The sequence below is a fragment of the Ammospiza nelsoni genome, chromosome 4 (genome assembly GCF_027579445.1).
Source record: "Ammospiza nelsoni isolate bAmmNel1 chromosome 4, bAmmNel1.pri, whole genome shotgun sequence".
In the NCBI taxonomy this organism is placed as follows: domain Eukaryota; kingdom Metazoa; phylum Chordata; class Aves; order Passeriformes; family Passerellidae; genus Ammospiza; species Ammospiza nelsoni.
In genome coordinates this window covers 69,548,179-69,563,540 of record NC_080636.1, presented here as the reverse complement: position 1 = coordinate 69,563,540, position 15,362 = coordinate 69,548,179, and the positions used below count along the sequence as shown (strand labels likewise).

The 15,362-nt window shown below is 39.9% G+C and overlaps 1 protein-coding gene across 1 annotated transcript; it reads left to right on the top strand.

Moving 5' to 3' along the window:
* Positions 1 to 1,050: 1,050 nt before the first annotated feature.
* On the top strand, positions 1,051 to 14,018 carry PLRG1 (pleiotropic regulator 1). Its single transcript, XM_059470792.1, has 15 exons — positions 1,051 to 1,120; positions 2,833 to 2,939; positions 3,166 to 3,308; positions 4,360 to 4,413; positions 5,613 to 5,706; positions 6,111 to 6,201; positions 6,390 to 6,491; positions 7,382 to 7,474; positions 7,825 to 7,974; positions 8,084 to 8,185; positions 8,696 to 8,798; positions 9,384 to 9,492; positions 10,994 to 11,133; positions 12,614 to 12,807; positions 13,813 to 14,018. Exons 1-15 carry the CDS (start codon positions 1,112 to 1,114, stop codon positions 13,870 to 13,872), a joined length of 1,551 nt encoding a protein of 516 aa, XP_059326775.1. The 5' UTR covers positions 1,051 to 1,111; the 3' UTR covers positions 13,873 to 14,018.
* Positions 14,019 to 15,362: the final 1,344 nt, after the last annotated feature.

The window sequence follows — 15,362 nt, the reverse complement described above, 5'->3', positions numbered from 1 at the left end:
CAGCATGAAGGAGTGGCTGCAAAAGATGAGCTGACCAAATCCCAGCTACTGCTCAGGAGGACAGGAGTTCCTGGAATTACGAGCAGATGAGTATATGTGGAGAAAGTAGGTGCCTATTCGAAATTTGCACATATGCATGTAGTTATCCTGCTCACAAATGGAAGTGAAATGTCAGGTGGAGTAGCAGGGTACATTTGGAAGAGATTTACAGCCTCTGCCCTTTCACAGCCAACGCTTTGCCATGAAGTGCGGGGGTTCCCAGCTCATTCACATGTTCCACTCTCCATGGAAATGAGGTCCCGTGGAGCCAAACTAAAGACACTCTTCCCGAAAGGTCCGCTCTAATGGCTAACATCCAGTATCACTGCGCTTCAACAGTGTATGGCGGGACTGCGCAGCCCAGGCCCGATCCCTCACCCTGAGGGGGCAGCGCTCGGGCCCCGCTGCAGGCCGGGCGCGGGGCAGCGCCGGCCCCTCTCCCGCAGCGCCACACCGCCCTCTGCCGGCCGCTTCCCGCGCCGCGCCCGCCGCCGGGGACACCGCTCCCGGGGGGATGGCTCCGGGATGACTCCGGCTGGAGGGAGCGCACTGTAGTGGGGTCAGGACAGCAGGGAGTGGGGTCACCGGGTCACACCTGCCGGATCAGGCAGGGCCATCCCAGAGCATGCGGCACAGGGCTGTGTCCACAGAGTTCTTGATTATCTCCAGTGAGGGAGATTCCGCAAGCTGTCTGTGCCGCTGCACCATCAACTGCACAGTAAAAGAAGTATTTCTTCATGTTCAAGTGGAACTTCCTGTGCATCAGGTTTTGCCCACTGCCTCTTGTCCTGTTGCTTGGCAGCACCAAGAAGAGCCTGGCTCCATTCTCCCGTTACCACGCCTTCATATATTTGTACACATTGATGAAGTGACTCGCACCACCTGCCCCGGCAGCGCCGGCGGGGCTCGAACCCGCGACGACCGCACGCCGAGCGGAGGCGTTCCCATAAGCCCCGCCCCTCTGCTTTGGCGCTCCGTCCATTTCCCTCTTTATGCGTCTCTTCCGGTCCGGCGCGGGAGGGCGCCGGAAGTGACTCCATAGCGGCCGCGGCCGGGGGAGTTCGGCGGCGCCATGGCGGAGGTGAGGGACGAGGGAGGGTCCCGCGTGTTCGCTATGTCGCGCCCTTGAGGCGCTCTGGGCGAGACCAGGGAGCGGGAGCGGGTCGGGGCCGGGCGGGAGAAGCGCCGCCGCGCACCCGCCACCGTCGCTGTCCCCTGGGTGGGAAAGGCCGCTGTGGGGATGGTCCGTGGCAGCGCCTCCATCTGCGGCCCCCGCCCGGTTCGGCCCGGGGACACCGAGGTGCCCGCAGAACGCACCGGGTGCGGGCCATGGGAGTGTGCGTGTCTGGGGCGGGAGTGAGCAGCGGGTTTGCTTTGCCAGGCTTGTGCCGAATGCGGAATTGGTGCTGCGGGGCATCAGGCACAGCATCGCCAGCCCGTCAGGAGGGGGGATTGTCCCGCTCCGAGCTGCTCTGAGGCGGCCTCACCTCCAGTGCTGGGTACTGTTTTGGGTACCACAGTATCAGAAAAAGGTGTAAAGGTTATGGAGATGAATGGTCTAGAGGAAAAACCTTATGAGGAGTGGATGAGGTCACTTGCCATATTCACACTGGAAAAGAGGGTGAAGAGAAACCTCATTTCAGTTTACAGCTTCCTCATGAGGGGGAAGCAGAGGAGCAGGCTCTGATCTGATCTCTGTGGTGACCAGTGACAGAATCCAAGGGAATGACCTGAAGTTGTGTCGGGGAGGTTTAGGTTGGATATTAGGAAAAGGTTCTTCACCCAGAGGGTGGTTGGGTGCTAGAACAGCTCCCCAGGGCAGTGGTCACAGCCACAAGGCTGACAGAGCTCAATGAACATTTGGACAATGCTCTTGGGCACAGGGTGTGACTCTTGGGGGTGTCCTGTGCAGGGCCAGACCTCGATGATGCTTGTGAGCCACTTCCAGCTCAGCATATTCTGTGATTGTGGAGAGCTGATGCCGGGGTGTTTTACCACCAGAGACCTACTGACTGTTAGCCCATAAGGGAAACCACAAAAAGGGGCTTTTTGTGAGGGTTTGGGAGCACAGCTGTGGAGAAGCCCACTGGTTTTATAGGTTGTAGAATCTTTACTGTGGGGTGAATTTCATGCACTTCTGAAGAAACATGGGGCTGTCGGGGTTATAGAAGGAGGTGCAATGACTGCTGCCAGATGCAACACTATGAGCTGGTGTTTTACAGAAAAGCATCTGTCAAAAATTACTTGCAGAAATTTCTTCGCTGTTGGGGAGACATTGTGGTACCTACTCCTCCATTTGTGGTGTCAGCAGCTGCTGTTGTTAGGTGGTAATTAGCCATGTTAACATGAAGTGGTACTGTGCACAGAAATTCATATTGCTCATGTTCTTTTTACAGTGGTAGTGAGGGAAAATTTACAGTTTGGTTTTTTTTTTCAGAAAGAATTGACTTATTTATTGCCTACATATAAAAACAGATTTGGGAAGGACGTGGGATAGAACTTTTATACTCATGGATTTGTCATGTAGATACTAGTGCAGAAAGTTTGATAAAAGTTTTTGGCTTGCTTTTCAAAGTCTTGTAAGTTTTCAAGGAATAGAATATAGCTTTGAATAAACAACTGACATAATGAATTTTTTAGTTTCCAAGAAAATTAGTGTCTTCTGCGAACAGAATGGTTGCATGTCATGTAACAGAACTGAGAAATTGCTACTCAGTTCAATTTATGTTTCAGTGTTCAGTTTTTCATTTAAATCTGTTCAAACTTATTTAAATGCTCTTTTCTTTATTTTAGGAAGTCCAAAAGCATTCTGTGCACACACTTGTGTTCAGATCTTTGAAGAGAACCCATGACATGTTTGTAGCTGACAATGCCAAGCCTATCCCACTGGATGAAGAAAGGTACGTGCTGCTGCACCCAGTGAAGTTTTAAACTCTGTCAGTGATTGTCAATTTCTGACTCAAGTCAGAAATTCAGATGTTTTTGTACTGTCAACACTGTAATCTTGGGGGGAGAGAAATATTAGAGTTGTAGAGTAAGTTGTATGACATCCCTGTGCAATATTTCAGAACCTGTTAGCAGTTCAGAGGCTGGGGCTCAGTGAGGTTTTGCTTTCCTCTCGCGCAGCCACAAGGTGAAGATGGCGGTGAAGCTGCGCACGGAGTACGGCTCAGTGCTGCACATGCCCTCGCTCAAGGAGAACCTGAGGGAGAAGGGGGGCCCCAACACCGGGGATCCCTATGGACACAAACAGTACTCTGGAAACCAAGGTTAGTGTGCCCTTAGTGCTCTATTTGTCCTTCTTTTGTCACAGTCTCACTGGTGTAAAATCTGCAGAATGCAGTCCAGTGTTAATCCACTGGAGATAAATACAGATATCAAAGAAATCTTTTTTGATTGGTATTTTTCTTGCTAGGGTCCACAAGAGGTAAGTGATACAGAAGAAGGGGGAAGCTGATTTTAACAAAGGAGTTATTGAGTGCTGTGCATTTTTTATTGTGATTAGTTGGTGAAAAGAGTAACTTTTGGTAATATTAGTGTGTAATGTACTTGAGTGTTAGAGTTGAATAATGTATTTCTTATGTCTGCAAATTCATGATTAAGGACATCCTCTTTCTTACTTTTGTTTGTTTTGCATTTTTGTGTGTTGTTTTTTGTTTGAGGTGGTTGTTTTGTTATTTTAGCTTTGCTTCATAGTATATTTACAGTCTTTTAGTTGTGCAGTTTTTAAACCAGAAAACACTTTATTTCAAATCTGTAGAGTTTTTTTAATGTATGTTTTGTGATGTATAAAATGTGTGTGTGTTAGTTAGATCTCATATGAAAATTTGTTTTCTAAAAATACTGCCTCATTTTAGTTGAGGTAGTTGATATTCAGTTGATACTGAGATTCTGCCCAAGGTGCTTTATTTGGAAGTATTGTGAAACACGTTGAGAGAGAATGAAAAATCTTTTAAGAAGAAAAGAACCTTTTTCAATTCTGACAGCGCAGACAACCAACCAACTAGCTTACGTTTCAGACACCCATGCTCTTTGTAGTCATGATATCTCCTTCAAAGGCAGTGTGAAGATTTTTTTCTTGAGTCCTCTTGATAACTGAATGGTAGCTTCACTATTCAAATTAATTGTTTTTTACAGTCGAGTTTTCTAAAATGGAGATAACCAGAACAAATTAAATTAATGAAAATGAGAAATGTGTATGTACATTGAAGGTGATTACTAGTTTCTTCTGCTGTGTATTATCTGCTCTCTTTTCCTCTATTTGCTGTTTGAGTGCATTATAAAATGTAATTATTAATATAACATTCTCTTGCTCTTTAGGGCAAGAAGTTGAGTATATGGTAACTGGTACTCACCCATACCCATCTGGGCCTGGTAAGTAAAATTTTGCAAGTGTTTGTATGGATTTTTTGGGTTCCTGTATGAAGAAGATATCCTCCATCGTAGCAGGAGCAGGCTTCTTCTTGATGTGAATCCATAATTAATAGTAGTGGAATGTTGCCTGCTTTTCATCACCAGAGCAGAAAGATGTAAGTTTCACCATCTTGCTCTGGGGAAGAGTTTTGAGGGTGTAATAATTTTAGTGCTTGTAAGGGTTACAAGCACTAGTTGCTCATTGCCACTGCTACTGACTGATCCTGCTCTGTTCTTGTAAGAATTTAGTTTTAGGTGTTGATCTTTTTTTGTGCTTAAGTTTATTATGTGTAGTGGGAAATCTGTTGTCTTGATTTATAACTTAACAGATGTGAGTGTTCAGTGAACCCTCAACCGTTAAACAACCAGGCATAGTTGCTTTTAACTATGGGGACAAGAATTGCTCACAGTGTCTTCCTTCAGTTTAGTGTTCTTTTAATAGAATCATTTATATCAGGGTTCAAAATCAGACTCTCTTGGCTGTTTCTTGTTTTAACCTGAATATTTTGCCCAAATACTGAGTTTGTTGTCAACTGACAGAAGTGGTTAGGAGAAGAAATAAAGTGATGAGTTAAATTCACCAGTCTGCACCAAAACTGTACTTTACAAAGAGTTTTTAATTTCTTTTTAGACAACACCTGCTGTTCTTGACAAGGTTAAAAATCTGAATGTGTAGCTGGAAATTCTCACTTCAGTAGGACTAAACCTTCTGTAGTTCTGGCACCACTGTGTGATGCCAAACACCGCATAGGGATGGATTATAAATTGTACTAAAGGGCCTAAGTTAGCAAATGCTTTACAAGATCATGTTTATTTCTGTGATGTTTAGATTTCCATAGCAATTAAAGCTGGATATAGAGATGGATGCTGCTCCTAATTAGACTTTTTTTTTGTTTCCACTGGCATACTGTTTTAAACTCTTTGAAATTTTGTACTCATATATGTAGTAGATCAAGATGGAAAGGATTTGTGCCAAAATAAAGATTTCAGTAGATTTGAATTGGATGTGAAAATGTTACTGAAGAATGAGAGTTTATATTACAGATGTGTCAGGCCCTTGTTTGCAGGTATATGTGTTTATATATGTTTGTATAATACACTTTTGAGTTCCTGTTTAATGGAGTTGTCTTTGTTTCTGATATGGTTTTTTTTTTTTCAAGGTGTGGCTTTGACAGCAGATACTAAGGTCCAGAGGATGCCAAGTGAATCTGCAGCACAGTCCTTAGCTGTAGCACTTCCTGCTTCCCAGTCCAGGTACTGCTGTGTTGCCTCATTGACATTGTTATCTGTGGGAATTGCAAGGCAAATCACAGAAGCTGGGATAAGAGCTACTTGGAGTAATTAGAATATTCTTAAAGGAACTGCTTGTAGTGTGGACAGGCATTGTTTTTATGTATGCTTTTTATTTTGTATTGTCATGAGAGGTAGTGGGTGGAAGTTGGGACAAGGGAAACTTTGTTTAGTTAGAAGAGAAGAATGTGAAGCTTTGTGATATCTGTACCTTGGGGTGGTCAGGTCCTAGCCAGGGTGCCAGGAGAGGTTGTGGACTCTCCATCCTGAGAGGTGTACAGCACTCAGCTGGGTGCAGCCCTGTGATGCCTTATCATTTAGCAGGAGAAAGTCAATTGCCAGTCATGAACCATTTTCACTCCCCCCAGGCTGGATGCAAACAGGACAGCTGCTGGTGTGGGTGACATTTACAGGCATGCTGGAATGTCTGAGCGTTCCCAGCCTCCTGGGATGGCTGTGGTGAGTCTGTTGCACATCTAACTGGAACAGTACATGGTGTTGACCAGATTGCTTCTGGATCTGTGTGTGTTGTCTGGAGATCTCCTGACTGACTAAATTTAATCAGTATTGAGAAGGCAGAATGTTTTAGGCTTTGGACAAAGAGATAAACTACCAACCAGAAGACTAACACTTCTTTTAATTTACAGGCTATGGTGGAAGCTGGTGGAAACAAAACTTCTGCATTAATGCCAAAGAAGGCTCCAACCATGCCCAAACCTCAGTGGCATCCACCTTGGAAACTCTACAGAGTAAGTCAGAAATTACATGACATGAACATGCATATAAAAGTAGACATACTCTATGTAAGACCTCAAATCATAGTTTTTGTTCTCATTCACAAAAATATAATAAAATGTGATTTAAAAATGTGATCAAAAAGTGATCACAACTAAGTTATGTATACACAGTCTCGCTTTGAACCTCTCGTTTACTCTCGTAGCTGTGTTATGTTAAATTTGGTGGAAGGTTTGCTGTATTTCTGCCTAAGAAACTTCGTTGTGTTTTAAATCTTTCAAAATGAGCCGTATGACAGTACCTGAAACGTGACATCCAGTGAAACTAGTTATGAGGTTTGATTTTAGCTGTCTGACCTTGGAAAATTTAGAGGAATGGGCTGCTGAAAGCAAAGCATGTGTTGGCAGAGTATTTCTTGTGAGATCAGGCTCCATTATTTTTTATTGGAAAGTGTCCAACTCTCATATTACCCCTGTTTTGGGGAAAAGAAGGCGATGGTGTGCTTTAAGAGGTTATTATATAGAAATGTGATTTAATAGCCAGTGTTTTTATAATTGTTCTTTGTATAAACACTGTCCAGCAGCAGAAGGAATCTGTGCTCAAATATGGTCTTTCTCTGCAAAGCTTCAAGTGTTGAGCCACAGTGTTAAGGACTCGCAAAGGATATTAAAAAGTCGCTTATACAAACAAGGTCTTTACATATTGCAGCTTCCCCAAGTCTGGTGTATTATGTAAATTTCTAGTTTTCTCTTTAACTGGAGTAGAAATCAAGCTGTCTTCAGATCTGATTTCACATTTGACTTTTCTTGGTAAATACTAGCAAATTTCAGTGTTGAAGAAGGAAAATTACTTCAAAAGGTATTGTATTATTTCTGATATAAAGTTTTTTTGGTTCTTTGTGAAGGTTATCAGTGGTCATCTGGGCTGGGTGAGATGCATTGCAGTGGAACCAGGAAATCAGTGGTTTGTTACTGGCTCTGCTGACAGAACCATAAAGGTAAGAGCTTGGAAGAAATGACTGACAGAGTTTGCAGGGGTGGGGTTTTTTTGTTCCCTTTTTATTTAAAAATGTTTCCAGCCCTTGGAAACAATTTCTTGTTTGCTGTTTGTGGAATAATGAACTGCAGAACATTTTTTCTTTTGTTACCTTGTCATAAAGGATTTGTGGAGTAGCTGCCGTTCTTCTTTTGAGATTTCATTTCTTACATGGTAGTATCTGGAGAGCAAGTGTTTGTGTGACTGTATTTTTATCTTACATTGCAGCAGGATCAGTTACATCTGGGCTGTTTACCCAGATTCACTGTGTAACTTTTTCCTGTCTACCTTAAAATACCTATTTTGGTGCAGATTTGGGACCTTGCTAGTGGCAAATTGAAATTGTCTTTGACGGGACACATCAGTACCGTACGCGGGGTGATAGTAAGTGCGAGAAGTCCATACCTCTTTTCTTGTGGAGAAGACAAACAAGTGAAATGCTGGGATCTTGAGTACAATAAGGTAAGCTGCAGTTTCTTTAATTGAAGGAATTGGTAGTAGCAAATACAAAAATCAAAGCATTTGGAATATTTTTTCAGTTATTAGTTTGCATGGTTTTTTATTCATCTAGGTTATCAGACATTACCACGGTCATCTAAGTGCTGTTTATGGCTTAGACTTGCATCCAACAATAGATGTGCTGGTGACATGCAGCAGGGATTCAACAGCACGAGTAAGTATAGCATTGTTGTGTTTGAACATCTTGACGTCTGTATTTCAATATCTTCACTTGTAAAAATGAGCACTTAGCAAAAGTTGTCATCAATTTAGATGAAATACTAAGGTGGTTTGTGTTAGCTTTGTCTTACATTGTTGATAAAATTGAAGCCCAAATACACAAACTTTCCATGTCACTTCAGGATGATGTTTTATTTCTTAGTTTAGTAGGTAGACTACATAGTGTATGTAGGATTGCTTAGTATTTAGAAGGTGGTGTGGGATTATGGTGGCTTGAATTATCCGTATGCCTGGAAGGCATATAACTGGCAGGTTCCTGCTTTTCTTGAAATTTGCCAGCTGAGGCAGTTCTGTAATAAATGGTTGGGTGAAAAATACCACCTAAATACCGTTTTTTTAATCTGTAAGACTATGGCAAGGAAATTATGTAATCAGTGTTAGTGCATAAAATACATTGAATATTCTCCTGTTACTGACCTCTGACATATTTGCTGTGATTTCATAGATTTGGGATGTAAGGACAAAAGCCAGTGTGCACACACTGTCAGGACACACAAATGCAGTAGCAACTGTGAAGTGCCAAGCTGCAGAACCACAAATTATTACAGGTATAGTAGGTGTAGTTTCATGAGTAACATGATGGAAAAACCTAATAGTGAATGTGTTTGTTCAGTAATTGTGTGATGTTCATAATGTTATCTTGGTTAATTTTTCAAATCTTGTACTAGTTTCTGTTGAAAATGGGCCATGCAATGGTTATTACATACTATTAATGGTATGTTTAAGCAAATATGACTGTGCATTGCTTGAATGCTTTTCTGCACTTCCTTTTTTTCTGGTGTTTTCATTTGTGTTCTAATATATATTGAGACTTGCATTTTCTGTGATATTTCGGTTCTCCCTATTTCAGTTCAGGAGTGTCCAGTACTGTGGTTAAGTGTTCATCTTCTTTCCCATTATGTCGAAATCAAGCTTTGCAGTGTAACTTCTTAAAGTTATCCTGCAAAACTGGATACTTCTTAAAACTGAGTAAAAATACTTTTGCAATCTGGCATCTTCTTCATCTGAGGTGGCATTAGCACAGTATTTATGTGTCTCTCACATCGTTCTGGCTGCCTTAGCAAAGTAATGATTATGATAAAATCAAGATGATGGTTTCTACTGGTTTTTTTTAAATTTTCTTCTCATTGTAGGCAGTCATGATACTACCATACGGCTCTGGGACTTGGTGGCAGGAAAAACTCGTGTTACTTTAACAAATCACAAGAAATCTGTAAGAGCAGTAGTGCTACATCCAAGACAGTAAGTTTTCTTTATTTTGTTACACTTTCATAGTTTTTTGAGAATTGAAGAGAGGAAATGTGAGTGATGATCTAGAATGGTAGAGCATAATAATGTGAGAAACTAATGCACTTAGGATGATGCAAAAATGTACATATCAATTATCAGATACATTTTACTGCACTGAGTGTGCTTCTCTAGTGTTGGCATTGGTGTACATTAGCAATCCTGAGAATGCCTTATATCCCAGAGTTGCTTATGTGTGTGCCTTTCATTCAGTCCTTAAAATTCAGTGATATAGTGCTCATAAGGCTAATGATAAATATGTAACTGAATGGTTGTGGGCAGGAATTGCAGTAGTTTTGTAATGGGCCAATGCACACATGTGATTAATGCTAAAGGAGACAGTGATTAATAGAGTGGTCTGTCTTTTTAATACGTGGTTCACTGCACAAGACATTTCAATCTAACTGGCCTTAAAAAAAACTCAGTGTGAGAATTGAAGCTTTGAAGCAGATGTTCTTGGAAGTGCTTTGAATTTAGATGCTGTATTTTGATGCACAACTGTTGCCTGTTTGGATCTCCATTAAAATAGTGGACAAAAGGAGTTTACATAGAACTTGATTGCTTCTGTGCCTTTAATATTTTAAAATTACATTTTGTCATTTCTATCAGAAATTCATCATCTTTGATATGAATAAACTCTGTCCGAGTGTGTGCCTGAAAAACTGTGTAGCCTGTTAGCTATAGAAAAAGGCTCTATTTTACTTACATTCTGAAAAAAAAAGTAATTCAGGGTTCAACTTCATTGATAATACCTTTCTGAAAATAAACTTGAAGTGTTCTTGTCAAATGGTAGCAACTGTCAGTCTACAGTTCAAATTACTATTTTTTTTAATGTTGCAGTATTTTCTCAACTCAACTTTTTTATTTGTGCTATCTTTTAAATAGACAGCAAATTCTCTGGATATTGTGGCAAATTAAAGTATTCCTACAGGCTATTGTATGTGCTACCCAAATAACCATGTAACTGCTTGCACATGTTAAAATGAAGGAAGTTTTTATTTTGGGGTGACTCAGTGGAAGAAATTATATTTCTTAGTAACATTTTTGCAGGGCTTTTTCCTTGCTTATGTAATTTTGGAAGACTAGGCATTAGCCTGTGCTTGGGGTTTGTTGCCTTTTTATCCTGTTACCTTTGCTGGTGATGCCCTGATACCTGAAAATTTGCCAGAATAACAACTGAAGAGAACTTAATGTGCATTTCAGATATTTGCATATGAAATCTATGGCAATACAGGATGTTATAAAGTTTAGTTTATGAAGAGGAAAGAAAACAGTGGGAGTAGGTAATTCATGGCTTCATAAAATTGCTTAATTTCATGTGAAGTAAACCTGTCAGAGAAGCAGTTTTAATATTAAGTAATTTTGCAACTAGCATTTAGCAGTAGTTTTAATGAAGGACATTTGCTCTCACTACAGCTATTTTGAGCTTTAATATACTTTGTTTGTTTTCTTTCAGTTACACATTTGCATCTGGTTCTCCAGATAATATTAAGCAGTGGAAATTCCCAGATGGAAACTTCATCCAGAATCTCTCTGGTCACAATGCTATTATAAACACACTGGCTGTAAATTCCGATGGTGTTCTGGTCTCAGGAGGTAAAAATGAGAAATACACATTCCTCTCCTCTCCCCCATGTACATATGGCTGGAGGTCCTTAGGCAGAGATGCTCATGGAGCTCTGCCTTACCTAGGCCTGTCAGACTGCTGCAGGACATAATTTCATTTTGTTGTGAGTAGGGCCACTTTCATGACCTTGGATGTTTCTGAGCTGCATGCAAATAAAATAAATTTGAAGGACTTCTAATGTACTGCATGGAAGAGGTTTCTCTTCTCAGCTGGCTGCTGCTGCAAGGCTCCAGAGTCCATCCTTTATGATCTGCTGGTCATTAGTGCCTCCTCTGGAATTAGCTGCATGTTGAGGCAGTGACACTGGCTAGCAGATGTAGAAGCATCTTGCTAAAGCTAAATGGGAATAAAGCACTTTGTCCAATGTGCCCTTGGTCCTGTAGGCTAGGGATGTGGGGTAAGATGGAAATGTGCTAAGCAGGAATTGGGAAACAGCCAGTTACATTGTCACCTTACTCTGGTTATGTTTCCATCTATGTGAAAGGGGCCCTTGATTTTAAAATTTGGATAAAGCTGTGTTTAACAAATGGCTCACCCATGTAAGAACAAGAACTTCACAAAATACTGAAATGGACTTACACGTCATTATTATTATTTGAAGACACTTTCAGAACATCCTTTTATGACTTTTTTATGTTTGTAGTAGCTGAGTCTTAAAAAACACCTTCTCCACATAAAAAAACCCTATTACCATTTTACTGATATTAATTGTGAGTTCTAAAAAGTTAAAATTGGGGTTTCAATTCTCCCCTTTACATCCTAATGCTATCTACAGCAGCTTCAGAGAAGGTGATACTGAATCAAAATAAGTTGATTTTACCTTGGAGTTTTCTACTGTAGAAACACCCTTCTTGAAATATCTGGATTTCTAGTCTAGCTGGCAGCTGTGGAGAAACCTAATTTTTAATAAATCTGTTTTGGCTAGATGATGCTTTTGAGGGGTATTGGGTTTTCTAACTGAAAAATTTTCTTGAGAGTATCCTTCTGAATAGAGCGTTCAGATTGCTGTGAATGCCCTGTAGCTGATGCCAGTAGCAGCAACACTGGAGGTGGTTTAAACTGGATTTGGAATAAAATCTCTGCAAACATTAAACCCACTTTGCATTAAGTCAATGTCCTAATCTCTTTGGGAGGATGATGCCTCCTCATTCAACTTCAGTGGAGCTACTGAGCAGGGAGCTTGATTTTCAGAATACCTGTCCTTACTGTGCCTCCAAAGCAACTTGTGCAATTGCCCTGTGATGTAGTGTATCATCTCTCGGGGTTATCTGATGACAATCTGGATGAGATTCTGAGAAGGAAAACAGCAGAAAACAGGAAAATTTATAGGATGTACTGTGCTATTCTACATGAATGTGGTGTTATGTATTCCTGATGTATTTACTAATTGTTCATGATGGTGGTTTTAGAAGACTGATAGAAATTTACTGGCTTGTTTGTTTGTTGTAGCTGATAATGGCACTATGCACCTTTGGGACTGGAGAACTGGATACAATTTCCAGAGAGTACATGCAGCTGTACAGCCAGGTTCTTTGGACAGTGAATCAGGAATATTTGCTTGTGTTTTTGACCAGTCAGAAAGCAGATTGCTAACGGCTGAAGCTGATAAAACCATAAAAGTATACAAAGAAGATGATACTGCGGTATGTCAAAAAGTCTTTTTAAAGTATTTTCATAAAATCAGAAAAATTCAGACAAATATAACACATATCTGTAGGGGACATTTTCATACTTATGTAATCCATTTTGTTGAAGTTTGAAAGAAATCTCTGTATTAGCATTAACAGGACAGTAGCTAATTTCTGCATTCCTAATTATTGTTATATGCTGTAGTACAAATAAGTGTCAGGTCTGTGAACTCTTCTGTAAAGGGCCTTTTTGGTGAAGTTTGGAGAAATCTGAATACAATCATGTACATTGAGTTTTGAACCCAGTGGGGAACTATGTGAGGTTGTATTGATAAAAATATGGGAATCAGCAAAAGGATTGCACTTTTAAGGTTTATTGTACTTATTTATATCATTTGAATTAGTTATTGGCCTTGACAGTTTTTAGAGTTTGAAGTCAAGAGCTTATTTTCACACTGTTATTCTAAAATATGAATTGGTTTACCAGTGGAGAGGACAACAGATGATTGTGTAGTTTATCTGTGTATGTCTTCAATATAAAGAATATAAGAATTTTAATCAAACCTTGGAATTTTGCACTGAATTAGACTAGGAGTAACTCTTAAGTATAAAGAATCAGGAATTTTTTATCAGTTTTAAAGCTGGGCAAAATACACTCCATGACATCTACCAATACTGATGTAGATATGTCTGGAAAGCCTGTCACTAGCAGCTCCTGCTCATGTGCTTTGATAACCACAGTGTTGTTTTGGAAATGCCACTGGCAACCTGATCATTTTCCTTGCTGGAAAAAAAAAAAGACAAGTACAGAAAAAGTATTGCTATGTATTTCAGACAGTGAGATGATAGAAAATTTAATTTGGGTAAATTAATTACATTGTAGATTAAGTATTAATAATGCTACTTATGAAATAGAGTACATATACTTCATAAATGGTATTTTAAACTAAACCTCAGTTATAGGTGAGTTTCAAGTTTAATATAAAAATCCTTATGAGATAATTTTTTTTTTCCCTTTAGACTGAAGAAACCCATCCGGTCAGCTGGAAACCAGAAATTATCAAGAGAAAGCGATTTTAGTGTGGCAACATACTACTTCAGTAATTTTGTTTTGGCTTTCCTGAAAGCATTCAGTCAGATTTTGTTCTGCCTAGAACAGCAGAGCAAGAAGTCAGCTAAGTCATTGCTATTTCAACATGTTTTATAATAAATTTTATTTCTCTTTCCTTTTGTCTTTTTTTGTTGCGATTCCAGCAAACCAGTTGAATCTTTACTTTGTGAAGCATGTATGGCTCATGAAAAAGATAGGTGTGCAGGTGGTTAATTTTTAGGCTTACATTCAACAGATTCTTATAAAAATATTTTGATGAGCTAAGTTGTCTGAAGCACCCTTGCTTGACCTCAAAAGTTAATCACAAATTTATGCATAGAAGTCATCTTCTGGAAGTTCTTTAGGGACACTTTCAGATTTTAGACTACTATTGCTTATTGTACATAGGCTAAGTCTATACTGAATTAGAGTTACTGAGTAATTTACAAACAAGCAGGACAACACAATAATAAGGTAATTTGCTTTATAAACACGGCCACTGAACATTGCTGGTGCTGTGTTATTGAAGGAAATGGATCTTCAGAGTGTATCTCTCCCCAGGAAAGTGTTCAAATGGAAGCACTCATCTTCACTTAGTTATTTCAGAGTGGGCCTTCTGTAGCAAGGACTGCTGTCAATGCACTGTTTGCAGGACCAGTTGACTTTCTTTGCAGATGAACTGTTTGCTTTTTCCAGTTATCTAAAGCATATATGACAGTAGAGTGCAGTGAAGTTTTAAAACTCAGCTAGAGGAAAAGCTCTTAGCTCATTTAAGCCTTATTTTACAGGTTGCTGTCTTCCCACGATCTTAAGAAGGAATTTAAAATAAACTGTTACTGGAAGGTAGTTTGTACTTGTGGAGGGACAAATCTTTCATTGGCTCTATGAATAGTCACATAACAAGCAGTAAACATGTAAACCTTCTTGCTGCTACTATCTGTGATGTCTGTGCTGCTCTAAAGTACTTTCTCTTCACAGAGCAGTAGAGAAAATAATTGTCATCTGGCCATTCTGTTATTGGCAAATTTGCTAGCAGGATTAATAGCTGCATTGGCTAGAGAATTACTCTGTGGCCTCACTGATATCAAGCACTGATGTCAAGCAGTTCACAATAATTATTTCTATTCTCTAGCAGTTCGACTTCTTTCAAATCTAGGATTTGTGTTAGAGAAGTGAGTTATTTGCAATGTAATTTACAAAAAGCTAGTAAAATTATGTGTTGTTTATATTATGACAATTTTTGTCTTTTTTATGATACATAGGAAGTCTTGTATTTATAATCTGAATGTCTGACGGTGTCATTTTAAGGGAGTCCAGGCTGCATAAATAACTGAATTTTAGTTGACAGCTACTGTCAGAAGAAACTTCACAAAATAGGAAATGGAATATTTGATATTTACGAGTTGGATTAAGCATCTTTTATTTGAGTGGTAATTTGAATTTTTCTGGATCTTAATTACAGTTCTTTCCATGGTAACTG

Excerpts from the sequence above, each read along its gene's own strand:
- PLRG1 (XM_059470792.1), top strand. Across the intron at positions 2,940-3,165 it reads ATCCCACTGGATGAAGAAAG|CCACAAGGTGAAGATGGCGG; the intron begins GTACGTGCTGCT and ends CCTCTCGCGCAG. Across the intron at positions 6,492-7,381 it reads CACCTTGGAAACTCTACAGA|GTTATCAGTGGTCATCTGGG; the intron begins GTAAGTCAGAAA and ends TTCTTTGTGAAG.